Raw genomic sequence first — 15,850 nt, 5'->3', positions numbered from 1 at the left:
GGACCATTTCTCTATCCTTAAAACGGAGGAATCTCACCACTATGGCTCTGGGAATTTCTCCTGCTCTCGGTCCTCGCGCCATCACTCGGTATGCTCCCTCCACCTCCAACGGACCCGCCAGGGCCTCCGCTCCCATTAACGAGTGCAGCATCGTGCTCACATATGCCCCGACGTCCGCTCCCTCCGCACCTTCAGGAAGACCAAGAATCCTCAGGTTGTTCCTCCTTGCGTTGTTCTCCAGTGCCTCCAACCTTTCCACACATCGTTTCTGATGTGCCACATGCGTCTCCGTCTTCACCACCAGGCCCTGTATGTCGTCCTCATTCTCGGCTGCCTTTGCCTTCACGACCCGAAGCTCCCGCTCCTGGGTCTTTTGTTCCTCCTTTAGCCCTTCGATCGCCTGTAGTATCGGGGCCAACAGCTCTTTCTTCATTTCCTTTTTGAGCTCTTCCACACAGCATTTCAAGAACTCTTGTTGTTCAGGGCCCCATGTTAAACTGCCACCTTCCGACGCCATCTTGGTTTTTGCTTGCCTTCCTTGCCGCTGTTCTAAAGGATCCACTGCAATCCGGCCACTTTCTCCTCCTTTTTTCATCCGTATCCAGGGGGGATTCCCTTCTGGTTTACCGCACAGTGTTTTTAGCTGTCAAAATTGCCGTTGGGGCTCCTATCAAGAGCCCAAAAGTCCGTTTCACCGGGAGCTGCCGAAACGTGTGACTCAGCTGGTCATCGTCGCACCCGGAAGTCCGTAAATAAACTATTATTGAACTTGAACTAACTAACTTGGTCTTTGATCGATATCCGGTTAAACCTTGTGGTGGTATCATACCTGGTGACTCTGAAAAGCAATATCCTCATTAATATCTATCAGATTAATATCTGAATAAAGTAGATACCCCAAACTTGGCAACATTATGGGTGACGCTGGTGGGATATTATTCCACTCATTAAAAAGAGCAACATTATTGGCGTCTCCGGTGCCGATTGGCAACAACCTACACCTACACCACACGCACTGCAGCGGGTTCAAGGGTGGCCACCACACCACCAGCTAGTGGGGCAATTAGGGATGGGCAATAAATGTTGGCTTAGCCAATGGAGACCCCATAAACCAATAGGAAAAAAAATCATTGAAATTAAAAAAAAAAAAAATTTAGAGTACCCAATTCACTTTTTCCAATTAAGGGGCAATTTAGCGTGGCCAATCCACCTAGCCTGCACATCTTTGGGCTGTGGGGGCGAAACCCTCGCAAACACGGGGAGAATGTGCAAACTCCACACGGACAGTGACCCAGAGCCGGGATCGAACCTGGGACCTCGGCACTGTGAGGCAGCACCGTGGTGCCTCTGTGCCCATTATTTTAAATCTGTGCCCTCTAGCTCTTGGTGTACTCTTATCAAGTCCCCTTCAGTCTTTTACTCTCCCGGAAAACAGCCCCAATCTCTCCATTCTAACTGCAGGATGTTGAAGGAAGACCTGTCTGGTACGCACTGGAATACTTACGTCGAAGGTACCAGAGGCACGAGGACAATCAATTGTGCTTTTATCAAAACCGACTGAAGATGGAACAGGATTGAGAACCCTGGCTGATATTTTGCCCTTCCTAGAAGCACCAGGACCAGTTTTATTGACGTGAATGTCATGTTCGCTTAGAAAAACAGCATAGTTCGGAAATTTGGGTGATCTTCTAGGCTACATAATATTATTGATTAGCCCACTGGTCCATTGGGAAGATAGAATTAATTTAATGTTTTTTTTTACAAAAGAGAAGGTCCAGGGTCAAGTCCAACTACTGATAGGCATATAATCTGGCTCAATTCTTCAGGCAGGCCAAGGTGCTGCATTGTTGGAGGTGCCGCACTTCAGTTGAGGCATTAAACGAAATATTCCCTCTCAAGTGGAACTAAACGATTGCACGGCACTATTTCGAGGGAGAACAGGGCAGGTCTCCCCTGTGACCTGGACAATATTTATCGATCAAGCAACATTACCAGAACAGATTATTTGATTGTTATCACATCTCTTGTGGGAGCTTGCTGTTTGCAAAGTGGATGATGCAATTCCTACATTAAAACATCAATTAGATTTCAAAATGTACTTCATTGACTGTGAAGCACTTCGAGAGATCCTCAAATCCTGAAAAGCAGTCTATAAATTGTTGTGTTGTGCTGCTTCGGATAACACGGGCTGCTACTTGATGCAGTCTTAACTAAAGGATGCTCCAGACTCTGAAATGCGTTCAACGTGTTTATTGAACTATTAACACAGTTCTTAAATGAGTTTGACTCTCTGCTAATCTAACTGTAGTAACTCTGTCTAACTGTACCAGCTTGCTCTAAGCCATGTGCTGGGGTGTGATGGTGCTGATCAACCCTGTACTCTCTAGATGTCTGTCTGTGGAAAGAGGCAGGGTGTGAGTGCCTGTTCCCTTTTATAGTGTGTGGTAGTCACCGCTGATGTATATATTGTATATATAAGATGTTGATATGGGTGCTTTACGGTAAGCCCCTGTACGACAGGTATGAGGGTAGATCCCTGCCTGCTGGTTCCGCCCAGTAGGCGGAGTATAAATATGTGTGCTCCCAGTACAGCAGCCATTTCGTCAGCTGCTGTAGAAGGCCACAAATCTCAGTGTAATAAAGCCTTGATTACATCCTACTCTCGTCTTTGTGTAATTGATCATGCATCATAGTGTTTATGTCATGTCCCCTTGTGGTTTTGCCACCTCTGAGTGTCCTGACTGCCCATTGGCTGTGTCCTATTCTGAGTGTTCATTGGTTGCATGTTTGCATATCATGACATAAATGAGCATCTTTCTCCAATGACCAGAAATAACAGTAACTATGTCAAACTGAAGTGAGTTCTGCCATAACGTAGAGGTCAGAACGCCATTTATAGAATCATAGAATGATTCAGTACAGAAGGAGGCTCCAATGTTGGGTGGGGTTGCTGGGTTGCGGGGATCAGCCGGGTGCTCTTTCCAGGGGCTGTTGCAGACTCAATGGCCCGGGTGGTCTCCCTCTGCACTGTAAATTCAATGAAACATCTACTCATCCCATCCTGTCAGTTCTAACTCTCTCAAAGAGCTACAAATAAGTCCCACTTCTGCATTTAGCCTTTCTCCATAGCCCTGCAATAGATTGTATTTTCACGTTTTCAACCAGTTCCCTTGTTTATTTAACCTTTTGTTTCGATCAAGTATCATGAATAATGCCATAAATCTTCCATTTAAATCCAGGGTCAGTCTTCAATACAGGAATGTCAGAGCGCCACCTGGCTCCCTTGCTTCTAAATCATTGGTTTCCTAACCTCCCTAACCTTCAAGCTTTTGCACCAGGTAACGGTCGATTAATTCATCAGTCACACTTCTGATGGATCCGCTTTCTCTCTCTCTCCCTCGACATGTCTCTGCTGGGTTGCCGATGGGAAGTGTCAAGTTCGCAGTGGAAGGTTGGAGGCACAGGAGTCTCTATGCCACACAGTGTAAAGATCTCTGCTGATTGGTCCACTGTTGGTGGAACTGAAAGAACCTGGGAGCTTGTCGACTGCGAGAGCCCAGCATCAAGATGTGGCACAGAGGTGGGGAAGAAACAACTTAAAGAAAGATGATGAGACTGGCTTTGATATGGCACTCTCCTCCAACGCAGGACTTCACACAACACTTTGCAAGCAATAAAGTAAATTTGAAGTGTAGGTCGACTTTTAACTGCCCGCCAAAGTGGCCTAGCTGTGCTGTCAAGCATCCACGCTAACTGTGACGGTTCAAGGTGGTCCACTACATGGTAACAGATGCTGGCCTTGCCAGATCCCAAGGATGAAAAAAAATCTAATTGCGGGATACAAGATGCTAAAAAGTATGGAACAAGTAGACGTGGAACGTTCTAGAACGAGAGGTCAGAACCTTAGGATAAGAGGTAGCAAATTTAAAACCGATTTGAGGAGAAACTACGTCTCCCAAAGGATTGTGAATCTGGGGAATTCGCTCCCGGAGAGTGCGGTGGATGCAGGGACAGTGAATGAATTTAAGGAGTTTGACAGATTTTTAATTCATAATGGGTTGAAGGGCTATGGAAAACAGTGGGGTTGAGCCCATGATGGGATCGGTATGATCAAATGGCGGAGAAGACTCGATGGGCCGAATGGCCTAATTCTGCTGCTATAACTTATGGACTTGTAAAAAACATTTAAACCATTTATCCTCTGACTAATGTACCTCAATGACAAGGAAAAGCCCCACTGTATGTCCTGGGGAACTCCGATAGTATCCTATTTTAGAAGGACAGTTTGCTGAAGCACCGTATTCATTTATACAGGACTCTGGTCGCTTCAGAGGTTAATCTGGAACATCCGGTGGTTACAGAAGATATTCTATCGTCACTGTGAGGATTCCTACAATAAGTAAACCGAACAGTGTACAAGAAATTTTCCCGTCCTTGCATTTAAAATCCCAAACTGTGGTTATGTAGCTATTGGGGCAGCATGGTAGCATTGTGGACAGCACAATTGCTTCACAGCTCCAGGGTCCCAGGTTCGATTCCGGCTTGGGTCACTGTCTGTGCGGAGTCTGCACGTCCTCCCAGTGTGTACGTGGGTTTCCTCCGGGTGCTCCGGTTTCCTCCCACAGTCCAAAGATGTGCAGGTTAGGTGGATTGGCCGAGATAAATTGCCCTTAGTGTCCAAAATTGCCCTTAGTGTTGGGTGGGGTTACTGGGTTGTGGGGATAGGGTGGAGGTGTTGACCTTGGGTAGGGTGCTCTTTCCAAGAGCCGGTGCAGACTCGATGGGCCGAATGGCCTCCTTCTGCACTGTAAATTCTATGATATGTTAAATTCATTAAATTCAACCAAAAGTTTGATTCAACTTATTGCTTTTCGACTAACAGCAGTTCATTTTTTTCATTATAGCCCAGGTTTCTTACAGGTGATCTCCATCTGTGACTTTAAGGGGTGCTGTTGAAATTAAATTGATTTCAATAGGCACACCCTCTCCCACATTTTGCTCCACACCCCAATCATTTGTGTGCCTTGTGTTGCCCTGTTACGTATTTTCTTTTCATTTTTTCTCAAATGTATTTTATTACAAACAGGTATCAAAACAGGTTACAGCGAACAAACACCCTGGGAAACATGCGTCCCTACAATCAACTATACAGTCTGTACAGATTTTTCCCCTCTTTCACCCCGCTCCTCCCCCACGACGAACAGCCCCTCAAACACGGTCACAGACATCCCCCACCTTTCCTCAAACCCCCCTGCAGAGCCCCTTAACTGATACTTTATCTTCTCTAACCGCAGGAAGTCATACAGGTCACCCAACCATGCCATCCGGACTGTTGCTTCACAGTGCCAGGGACCCGGGTTCGAGTCTTGGCTTGGGTCACTGTCTGCGCGGAGTCTGCACGTTCTCCCTGTGTCTGCGTGGGTTTCCTCCGGATGCTCCGGTTTCCTCCCACAAGTCCCAAAAGATATGCTTGTTGATTGATACAGGTAGGGCAGTGGATATTGTCTATATGGACTTCAGTAAGGCCTTTGACAAGGTCCCTCATGTCAGACTGGTACTGTAGCCATCTAAGATGGCCACCTGCAAAGGACCATGGGAATTATGGGCAACCCAGGACTCAGACAGATACAGAGCCTATGTGTATTTGAAACACAGGTAACCAGACCTGATCGAAACCCCCCCCCCCCCCGCCCCGCTCGTTTGCATTTTAATCGCCCATTTTCCCAGGACAATAGAACTCCAATCAAGCAACCGGTACAGCCACAGACTGATCGGCACCACTCCCCTTGCTCAGAAAGCCCAATTGCCAAGGTCAATGATCGCTAAGGACCCGCCCAGCCACCAAGGCACCCGCCCCTATATTGGCCAAAATCGAAGACAGTGATCAGAGCCCTGTCGAACTATTGGGTCCAAGGTTAAGGTCCGCCCCAAAGAGCGTGAAATCCCAGAGGGATAAAAGAGGACACAGCCATGTGTTCTGTCTCTTCTGGATCCAGCCTGTGCCAGCCCAATTGCAGCAGGAACAGCCAGCTAAGTTCAAGACCAACGATCACTACCTGACGGATGAGCCCAGCAGAGACACTTTCTTCGAACCAGCCAAGTGAAATCCAGATAAAGGCCTTATCCATTTGCACAGTGCCGGGCACCCTGAAGTTAAGTATTCGTTATTGTAGCCGATAGCTGTAGTTTAACTCGTAGTAGATATTGTGTTTGCATGTCTAGGTAACTCTTGTGTATGTAGGTAAACCATCTTTTGAACTAACTAACTGGTTGTGTGGTCATTTGATCGATACAAGGGAAGGATTGTGGTTCACCAACATCATTAATATTAGCAACAGTATTGGCAACACAGTTGGGATCGAAACACACAACAGTACAAAAGACGAAGTCACACGGGATCAGAGGTGAGCTGGCAAGTTGGTTACAGAACTGGCTAGGTCATAGAAGGCAGAGAGTAGCAATGGAAGGGTGCTTTTTTGATTGGAGGGCTGTGACTAGTGGTGTTCCGCAGGGATCAGTGCTGGGACCTTCACTGAAAGGGGCAACACAGGTGGAGAAGGTAGTCAAGAAGGCATACGGCATGCTTGCCTTCATTGGCCGGGGCATTGAGTATAAGAATTGGCAAGTCATGCTGCAGCTGCATAGAACGTTAGTTAGGCCACACTTGGAGTATAGTGTTCAATTCTGGTCGCCACACTACCAGAAGGATGTGGAGGCTTTAGAGAGGGTGCAGAAGAGATTTACCGGATGTTGCCTGGTATGGAGGGCATTAGCTACGAGGAGTGGTTGAATAAACTCGGGTTGTTCTCACTGGAACGACGGAGGTTGAGGGGTGACCTGATAGAGGTGTACAAAATTATGAGGGGCATAGACAGAGTGGATAGTCAGAGACTTTTTCCCAGGATAGAGGGGTCAATTACTAGGGGGCATAGGTTTAAGGTGCGAGGGGCAAGGTTTAGAGATGTACGAGGTAAGTTTTTTTTTTTTTTACACAGAGGGTAGTGGGTGCCTGGAACTCGCTGCCGGAGGAGGTGGTGGAAGCAGGGACGATAGTGACGTTTAAGGGGCATCTTGACAAATACATGACTAGAATGGGAATAGAGGGATACGGACCCAGGAAGTATAGAGGATTTTAGTTTAGACGGGCAGCATGGTCGGCACAGGCTTGGAAGGCCGAAGGGCCTGTTCCTGTGCTGTACTTTTCTTTGTTAAGTGAATTGGACATTCTGAATTCTCCCTCAGTGTACCTGAACAGGCTTCGGAATGTGGCGACTAGGGGATTTTCACAGTAACGTCGTTGCTGTGTTAATGTTAGCTTACTTGTGACAATAAAGATTATTATAATCGTGATTTGTTCTGAGGATTGGTTGCAGGCATCTCCAATATGCTCGGGTAAGTCAGCCAAATTGTGATTCATCAGGTGAAGGCCATGACTACGAATATCAGGTGGCTATTCAACAACATAAGGCATCGCCTCCATCTTCTGTTCAGCAGGGGTCCGGGCATGAACCTTGGCTTACATTTTTTTTTCCACTGTTGTCTAGGGATAACTGTGACAGCCTCCAACCAAACCCCCACCCCAACTGGGACCAGAAAAAGAGAAAAAAAACCTAATCTAGCCCCTTTTGCAACCCCAGGACTCCTCGACGATCGCTGCCAGGGATGGGAGTGTAGACACTGTTTCAAAAGTAGGAAATGCACCAGTTAATGTGGACACAACACACTCCCACAGACAGCAGTGTGCTAATGATCTGACAAATCAGTTTAACATTCTGTTAAAAGAGGGCAGACACCTCTGGCAGTGCAGCACTCCCTCAGCACTGCACCGCGAGCCTAAACCTGCTCCTTCTTCTCAAGTCTCCGGAATGGGGAGTTCAAATCACGACCCTGTGAGGCTCAGGGGTGGCTTGGTAGCACAGCGGTTAGCACTGTCGCTTCACAACGCCAGGGTCCCAGGTTCAATTCCCGGCTTGGGTCACTGTCTGTGCGGAATCTGCATGTTCTCCCCGTGTCTGCGTGGATTTCCTCCGGGTGCTCCGGTTTCTTCTCACAAATCCCAAAAGACGTGCTGTTAGGTGAATTGGACATTCTGAATTCTCCCTCTGTGTACCCGAACAGGCGCCGGAGTGTGGCGACTAGGGGCTTTTCACAGTAACTTCATTGCAGTGTTAATGTAAGCCTACTTGTGACAATAAATATTATTGAGTGCAACCCCCTGCCAAATAGTTGGGGGGGGGGGGGGCTTGACAACCAGGTGGGGAGTCTCAGTGACTCAGGGATCAAACCAAGAAGCAAGATTGCCTGAACAAAGTTGTGAAATAAACACTGAACTCTTGGAAGTGGAGCAAAACTTTCATTGATGCAGCGAATAATGTTTAAAACTGTGGAACGTGACACATGTTTCAGTGAAAGCTCCATCAAGTGGTGGGGGCAGGGGCAGGAAATAGCAAATTTAAGCGAAGACCAGCAAAAGGAAACTTCGCCCTCCCGGGTTTTCGCTGCTGATGACCCGGGAACCAAAATAAAAAAGGGGGCGGACACATTGCAGCTTTACCTTCCGGCAGCAGTTTGATCTTAGAGACCTTCCTGGCGGACGCAGGCTCATAAATTATACCCACTTGCAACAGGAGCTGGGGCTGGGTGAAGTTGCAGCGCCTGCGGCAATGAACGGGCTGCTGTCTGTGATTGTGGCTCAGCGGGCCGTGTCAGTACAGGTGAGTGTGGCTCAGGGGCCGTGTCAGTACAGGTGAGTGTGGCTCAGGGGCCGTGTCAGTACAGGTGAGTGTGGCTCAGGGGCCGTGTCAGTACAGGAGAGTGTGGCTCACCGGGCAGTCAGTACAGGTGAGTGTGGCTCAGCGGGCAGTCAGTACAGGTGAGTGTGGCTCAGCGGGCAGTCAGTACAGGTGAGTGTGGCTCAGCGGGCAGTCAGTACAGGTGAGTGTGGCTCAGTGGGCAGTCAGTACAGGTGAGTGAGGCTCAGCGGGCAGTCAGTACAGGTGAGTGTGGCTCACTAGGCAGTCAGTACAGGTGAGTGTGGCTCAGCGGGCAGTGTCAGTACAGGTGAGTGAGGCTCAGCGGGCAGTGTCAGTACAGGTGAGTGAGGCTCAGTGGGCAGCGTCAGTAGAGGTGAGTGAGGCTCAGCGGGCAGTCAGTACAGGTGAGTGAGGCTCAGCGGGCAGTCAGTACAGGTGAGTGTGGCTCACCGGGCAGTCAGTACAGGTGAGTGTGGCTCAGTGGGCAGCGTCAGTAGAGGTGAGTGAGGCTCAGCGGGCAGTCAGTACAGGTGAGTGAGGCTCAGCGGGCAGCGTCAGTACAGGTGAGTGAGGCTCAGCGGGCAGTCAGTACAGGGGAGTGAGGCTCAGCAGGCAGTCAGTACAGGTGACTGAGGCTCAGCAGGCAGTCAGTACAGGTGAGTGTGGCTCAGCGGGCAGTCAGTACAGGTGAGTGTGGCTCAGTGGGCAGTCAGTACAGGTGAGTGTGGCTCAGTGGGCAGCGTCAGTACAGGTGAGTGTGGCTCAGTGGGCAGCGTCAGTACAGGTGAGTGTGGCTCAGTGGGCAGCGTCAGTACAGGTGAGTGTGGCTCAGTGGGCAGCGTCAGTACAGGTGAGTGTGGCTCAGTGGGCAGCGTCAGTACAGGTGAGTGTGGCTCAGTGGGCAGTCAGTACAGGTGAGTGAGGCTCAGCGGGCAGTCAGTACAGGTGAGTGAGGCTCAGCGGGCAGCGTCAGTACAGGTGAGTGAGGCTCAGCGGGCAGTCAGTACAGGTGAGTGAGGCTCAGCTGGCAGTCAGTACAGGTGAGTGAGGCTCAGCGGGCAGCGTCAGTACAGGTGAGTGAGGCTCAGCGGGCAGTCAGTACAGGTGAGTGTGGCTCAGCGGGCAGTGTCAGTACAGGTGAGTGAGGCTCAGCGGGCAGTCAGTACAGGTGAGTGTGGCTCAGCGGGCAGTCAGTACAGGTGAGTGTGGCTCAGCGGGCAGCGTCAGTACAGGTGAGTGAGGCTCAGCGGGCAGTCAGTACAGGTGAGTGAGGCTCAGCAGGCAGTCAGTACAGGTGACTGAGGCTCAGCAGGCAGTCAGTACAGGTGAGTGAGGCTCAGCGGGCAGTCAGTACAGGCGAGTGTGGCTCAGCGGGCAGTGTCAGTACAGGTGAGTGAGGCTCAGCGGGCAGTCAGTACAGGTGAGTGTGGCTCAGCGGGCAGTCAGTACAGGTGAGTGTGGCTCAGCGGGCAGTGTCAGTACAGGTGAGTGAGGCTCAGCGGGCAGTCAGTACAGGTGAGTGTGGCTCAGCGGGCAGTCAGTACAGGTGCGTGTGGCTCAGCGGGCAGTGTCAGTACAGGTGAGTGAGGCTCAGCGGGCAGTCAGTACAGGTGAGTGTGGCTCAGCGGGCAGTGTCAGTACAGGTGAGTGAGGCTCAGCGGGCAGTCAGTACAGGTGAGTGTGGCTCAGCGGGCAGTCAGTACAGGTGAGTGTGGCTCAGCGGGCAGTGTCAGTACAGGTGAGTGTGGCTCAGCGGGCAGTCAGTACAGGTGAGTGTGGCTCAGTGGGCAGCGTCAGTACAGGTGAGTGTGTCTCAGAGGGCAGCGTCAGTAGAGGTGAGTGAGGCTCAGCGGGCAGTGTCAGTACAGGTGAGTGAGGCTCAGCGGGCAGCGTCAGTAGAGGTGAGTGAGGCTCAGTGGGCAGTCAGTACAGGCGAGTGACGCAGCTCAGTCAGGCAGGCTCCCCTGCACTGGTCTGATTTATCTGCTCAGCATGTAAACTACATTAACCGTATACTGGAATGCTCTTTACTGCCGCCTTGGTAATTAGTATAAATGGCCCCTTTATAAAAAACAATTTTTTTATGCCCCTCTGACATGGAGGCCAGCTTCCGATTCAGCAGCTTGAGAGTTTAACTTGCACCATATCACACTGTGCCCAGGCCAGCACAGCCAGTGCCCAGGCCAGCACAGCCGGTGCCCAGGCCAGCACAGCCGGTGCCCAGGCCAGCACAGCCGGTGCCCAGGCCAGCACAGCCGGTGCCCAAGCCAGCACACTCGGTGCCCAGGCCAGCACACTCGGTGCCAGAGTGAGCAGCCACCTGAATCTGAGATGAAACATTAAACCAAGTACCCTCTGTCCTCTCGGGGGCTTTGCAAAAGATCCCCAGACACTATTTTGAGTCCACATGACTCTTCTGCAGAACCAAAGAGAGGTGAAAATGTGATGAATTATATAGTTGGAGGGTGGGGGCGGGCAGAATGCGAGGGCAGAGCTAGGTCGGGGAACATGGTAAAAGAGAAGAATGGGAATCCCGGAGAGAAGAACAGTACTTCATCAAGGAAGGAGAAATGGCAGCGAATTAAACACTCAAAGGAAAATACGGAGGATGCTGGAAATCTGAAATAGAAACAGAAAGTGCTGGATAAACTCAGCAGGTCTGGCAGCATCTGTGGAGAGTTAATATTGAGTCAATATGACCCCACGGGACTTATGTTCACTATCACATTGTTGTTAGTAGGAGCTTGGTGTGTGAAAATTGGCTGTTGTGATTCCTAAATTTCAGCAATGACTACATGCTCCTCCTTCAACACCTCCACCCCACGCCATCCTGCTGTTTACCAAATCTTCCCCCCCCGCCCCCCTCAGCTGCTGAATCAGCACTTCACCATGTTGAACACGACTTGGAGGAAATTCTGAGGCTGGCAAGGGTACAGAACGTACTCTTGGTGTGGGATTTTAACGTCCATCACCAAGAGTGTCTCGGCAGTACCACTGCATATGGAGTTCGCCGGGTCCGAAAGGACATCGCTGCCAGACTGGGACTGCAGCGAGTGGTGAGGGAACCAAGATGGAAAAATATACTTGACCTCACCCTCACCAACCTACCTGTTGCACAGGCATCTTGTCCATGACAGTGTTGGTTAGAGTGACCACCACACAGTCCTTGTGGAGATGAAGTCCCCTTCACAGGGAGGATACTCTCCACCGTGATGTGTGAGACAGCCACCGTGCAAATGGGACTAGATTTCAAATAGATCGAAACTGGGCATCCACAAGGAGCTGTCAGTCATCAGCAGCAGCAGAATTGTATACAATCACAACCTGTAATCTCATGGCCCGGCATATCCCCCACTCTACCATTACCATCAAGCCGGGAGATCAACCCTGGTTCAATGAAGAGCGCAGGAGAGCGCGCCAGGAGCAACACCAGACTTATCCACAAGTGAGGTGTCCACCTGGTGAAGCTCCAACACGGGATTACGTATGTGCCAAACAGCAAGAGCAGCAGTGCTTCCTCCAAGTGGTGTTCAGCATGGAGACGTACTGATTCATCAGCTCAGGGGGCGGACGGGAGGATTTGGTAATCAGCGGGATGAAGGAGGGTGGAGGAGAAGAAGGAGGAGCATTGTCATTTCAGGAATTTAGGAAACATGACAGCGATAGAGTTAAAACAATCCCACAACCTGATTAGACCTGTTGATTTTTCTTTTTTTTTTTTAAATTTAGAGTACCCAATTCTTTTTTTCCAATTAAGGGGCAATTTAGCCTGGCCAATCCACTGCACTGGGCTAATTCGTTGGCTTTGAAAGCAGACCAAGGCAGGCCAGCAGCACAGTTCAATTCCCGTACCAGCCTCCCCGAACAGGCGCCGGAATGTGGCGACTAGGGGCTTTTCACAGTAACTTCATGTGAAGCCTACTTGTGACAATGAGCGATTTTCATTTCATTTTTGGGTTGTGGGGGCGAAACCCACGCAAACACGGGGAGAATGTGCAAACTCCACATGGACTGTGACCCAGAGCCGGGATTGAACCTGGGACCTCGGCGCCGTGAGGCTGCAGTGCTAGCCACTGCGCCACCATGCTGCCCGACAGATCTGTTGATGGGGGAACCCAGCACATCAATGCAAAAGACAAAGTTGAAACATTTGCAACAATCTTCAGCCAGAGGTACTGAGTGGATGATCCATCTCCGTTTCCCTGTGGAGGTCCCCAGCATCACAGACGCCAGTTTTCAGCCAAGTCGATTCACTACAAGAAATGGCTGAAGGGACAGGACACTGCAAAGGCAATGGACCCAGACAACATTCCAGCTTCCTGTCCAACAACCTGAGGGGTTTCAATGCTGCTCTGCCGGAGTTGCCTGTTCTTACCAGGAGCTGATCTGTAATAATCCACAGGCGGCAGGGGTCTGTCACTACACCAGTATTTATTTGCAATAATTTATATACAAGAGCAGCTCCAAACAGTGCTACTAGCATTCCAGTCAACTTCAGACTGCCTCACAAAGCCTACACAGGTGCTTATATGGGCCCCTCAATGAGCTATCATTGAGGGAGCTCATACTCCAATTGGCCAACCAATAATGCCAATTGGAGGTCATTACACCCCTTCCCCAAGGTCCGAGGAATTCCTGCCAGCTGGCATTCCTCGGAGCTTCTTCCTGCTCCTCCTGTCCGGGTCTGTCACCTCTGTCGTCCGCCGGGTCGTTCTCCGACATGGGTGGGGTGTACCTTATAGGTGCCCGTCTTTTCCTTGACGACCTCCTTGGAAGTTGTACTTCCTCCTCCTCGGGGAGAGGTGTCGCGGCGGCCTCGTCAAACGTGTCCATCTCCGACTCTGACGCCTGGATCTGGAGAAATTGCTCGGGGCTGGGGTGTGGGCATCTTTCCCGTCTGAGCTATCCCAGCTTGAGGCGGTCTTGCTTCGCCTGCCTCCAGGTGTGGTTCCGCTGCCCTTATTTGGTCTCGGTGCTTCTTCAGCTCCTTACCTCCTATCGAAACTTCATATGACATGGGCCCTGTTTGGGACTCGACCGTGCCTTTGACCCACGTTGGTCCATTCCCATAATTCTTGACCCAAACCGGTGCCCCCACCTGGAAATGTCTCTGCTGCCGACTATTATCATGCCCCCTGCGTTGGACCTCCTGTTGTTTCTCCACTTTCCCCGTTAAATTTGGGAAAAGGAGACTCAGCCTCGTTCGCAGCCGCCTTCCCATTAAGAGTTTAGCTGGCGGTATGCCCGTTGTGGAATGCGGTGTGGTCCTGTAATCAAACAGCCAGCGGGAGAGCTTTGTGTCCATTGACGCTGCCGGCTGCTTCTTGAGCCCCGCTTTTAGTGCCTGGACCACTCTCTCTGCCAGGCCGTTGGACGCTGGATGGTAAGGGGCCGTTTTGATGTGGCGGACTCAGTTTCCCTTTAGGAATTTTCCAAATTCCCCACTTGTGAATACCGTTCCGTTGTCCGACACCAATACCTCCGGAAGTCCATGTGTTGCAAACGAGGCCCTGAGCTTTTCAATTGTCGATGCTGTGCTTGCCACGTTTACCCGGTGGACGTCCAACCATTGAGTGGGCGTCCACTATCACCAAAAACACTGAGCCCATGAAAGGGCCGGCGTGGTCAATATGCAGGTGGGTCCACGGTCTGCCTGGCCATTCCCATGGGTGCAATGGCCCAGCTGGTGGCACTCTTTGCCCCTGTTGGCACTCCTGGCACCGACGTACCAAGGCTGCTATGTCTGTGTCCAATCCTGGCCACCAAACGTAGCTTCGAGCTAGCATCTTCATTTTAGACACCCCTGGGTGTCCGTGATGCAACTCGGTTAAGATTGCCCGACGGCCCTGAGCTGGGACTATTACCCGTGCTCCCCATAATAGGATACCGTCTTCTACAGTTATTTGGTCCCTTCTGCTCCAGTATGGGTGCATCTGGGGCTCCACTGGTCTCTCCAGTTCCCCTGTTAGCAGTAAATGCTTCACCTTGGCCAAAACTGGGTCTTTTTGCGTCCACAACCAAATATGTTGTGCGTCCACTGGTAGGGTGTCCAAAAAATTTAGAGTCATTACTGTCTCCTCTACTTTTGGTATTAGCGGGGGGGGTGTCTGGGAGGGGAAGTCTGCTCAAAGCATCTGCATTTGCTACTCGCGTTCCCGGTCTGTGCTCCAGAACGTATCTATACGCCGCCAGTAGCAACGCCCAGCGTTGGATTCTAGCTGATGCAATCGGGGGTATTGACTGGTCTTCTTTTAATAACCCTAATAACAGCTTATGGTCCGTCACTATGGTGAATTTCCACCCATACAGATACTGGTGAAATTTTGTTTACTGCAAATATCACCGCCAGTCCTTCCTTCGATTTGGGTGTACTTTCTCTCAGCCATCGCCAAGGTCCTCGAAGCATAGGCTATTGGCCGTTCTTCCCCATTCCTTCCTCTATGGGCTAAGACGGCTCCTACCCTATAGGTGATGCGTCACACGTGACCACCAACTCCTTCCTTGGGTCATAATGCTCGAGGACATTTTCGGATGACAGCTGTTCCTTAATGTCCTTAAATGCTCGGTTTTGGCGGGCGGACCATTTCCATTCTTGTCCCTTTTTTAGTAGCTGGTGGAGGGGTTCTAGGATGGACGCCCTATTTTCAATAAATTTACCATAATATGTTACCAATCCTAGAAATGATCGTAGCTCCTGGACATTGGTGGGAGCTGGGGCTTCTTTTATTGCCCTTACTCGGTCTTCCAATGGGTGTAAGCCCGACTCGTCTACTTTATATCCCAGGTACGTCACTTGTGGGGCCAGAAAAACACATTTTTCTCTTTTCAGCCGTACGCCTGCCTTTGCGAAACGCCTGAGCACTTCCTCCAGGTTCCTTAAGTGTTCCCTGTTTGTCCTACCCGTGATTAAGACATCGTCCAAATAAATCGCCACCTGCGGTAGTCCCTGCAGAATATTTTCCATCGTACGCTGGAATATAGCGCAGGCTGATGACACTCCGAAGGGTAGCCTAGTATAACGAAAAAGTCCCTTCAGGGTGTTGATCGTAGCGAACTTCTGGGAGTCCTTGTCCAGTTTTAACTGCAGGTCGGCGTGG

At 50.4% G+C, this 15,850-nt stretch overlaps 1 protein-coding gene across 2 annotated transcripts in view; it reads left to right on the top strand.

Annotated features, from left to right (window-relative positions):
• Nucleotides 1–8,534: 8,534 nt before the first annotated feature.
• Nucleotides 8,535–15,850, top strand: part of LOC140398612 (CDGSH iron-sulfur domain-containing protein 3, mitochondrial-like) — a 71,307-nt gene continuing 63,991 nt past the window's right edge. For both annotated transcript variants that reach the window (XM_072487457.1, XM_072487456.1), the window contains exon 1: nt 8,535–8,714. In XM_072487457.1, coding sequence (XP_072343558.1) covers nt 8,664–8,714 — 51 coding nt within the window. In that variant the 5' untranslated portion in view covers nt 8,535–8,663. The remainder of the gene's footprint in view (nt 8,715–15,850) is intronic.

The sequence above is a fragment of the Scyliorhinus torazame genome, chromosome 21, assembly GCF_047496885.1.
Source record: "Scyliorhinus torazame isolate Kashiwa2021f chromosome 21, sScyTor2.1, whole genome shotgun sequence".
NCBI lineage: Eukaryota > Metazoa > Chordata > Chondrichthyes > Carcharhiniformes > Scyliorhinidae > Scyliorhinus > Scyliorhinus torazame.
This window is presented reverse-complemented; position numbering and strand designations above follow the sequence as displayed.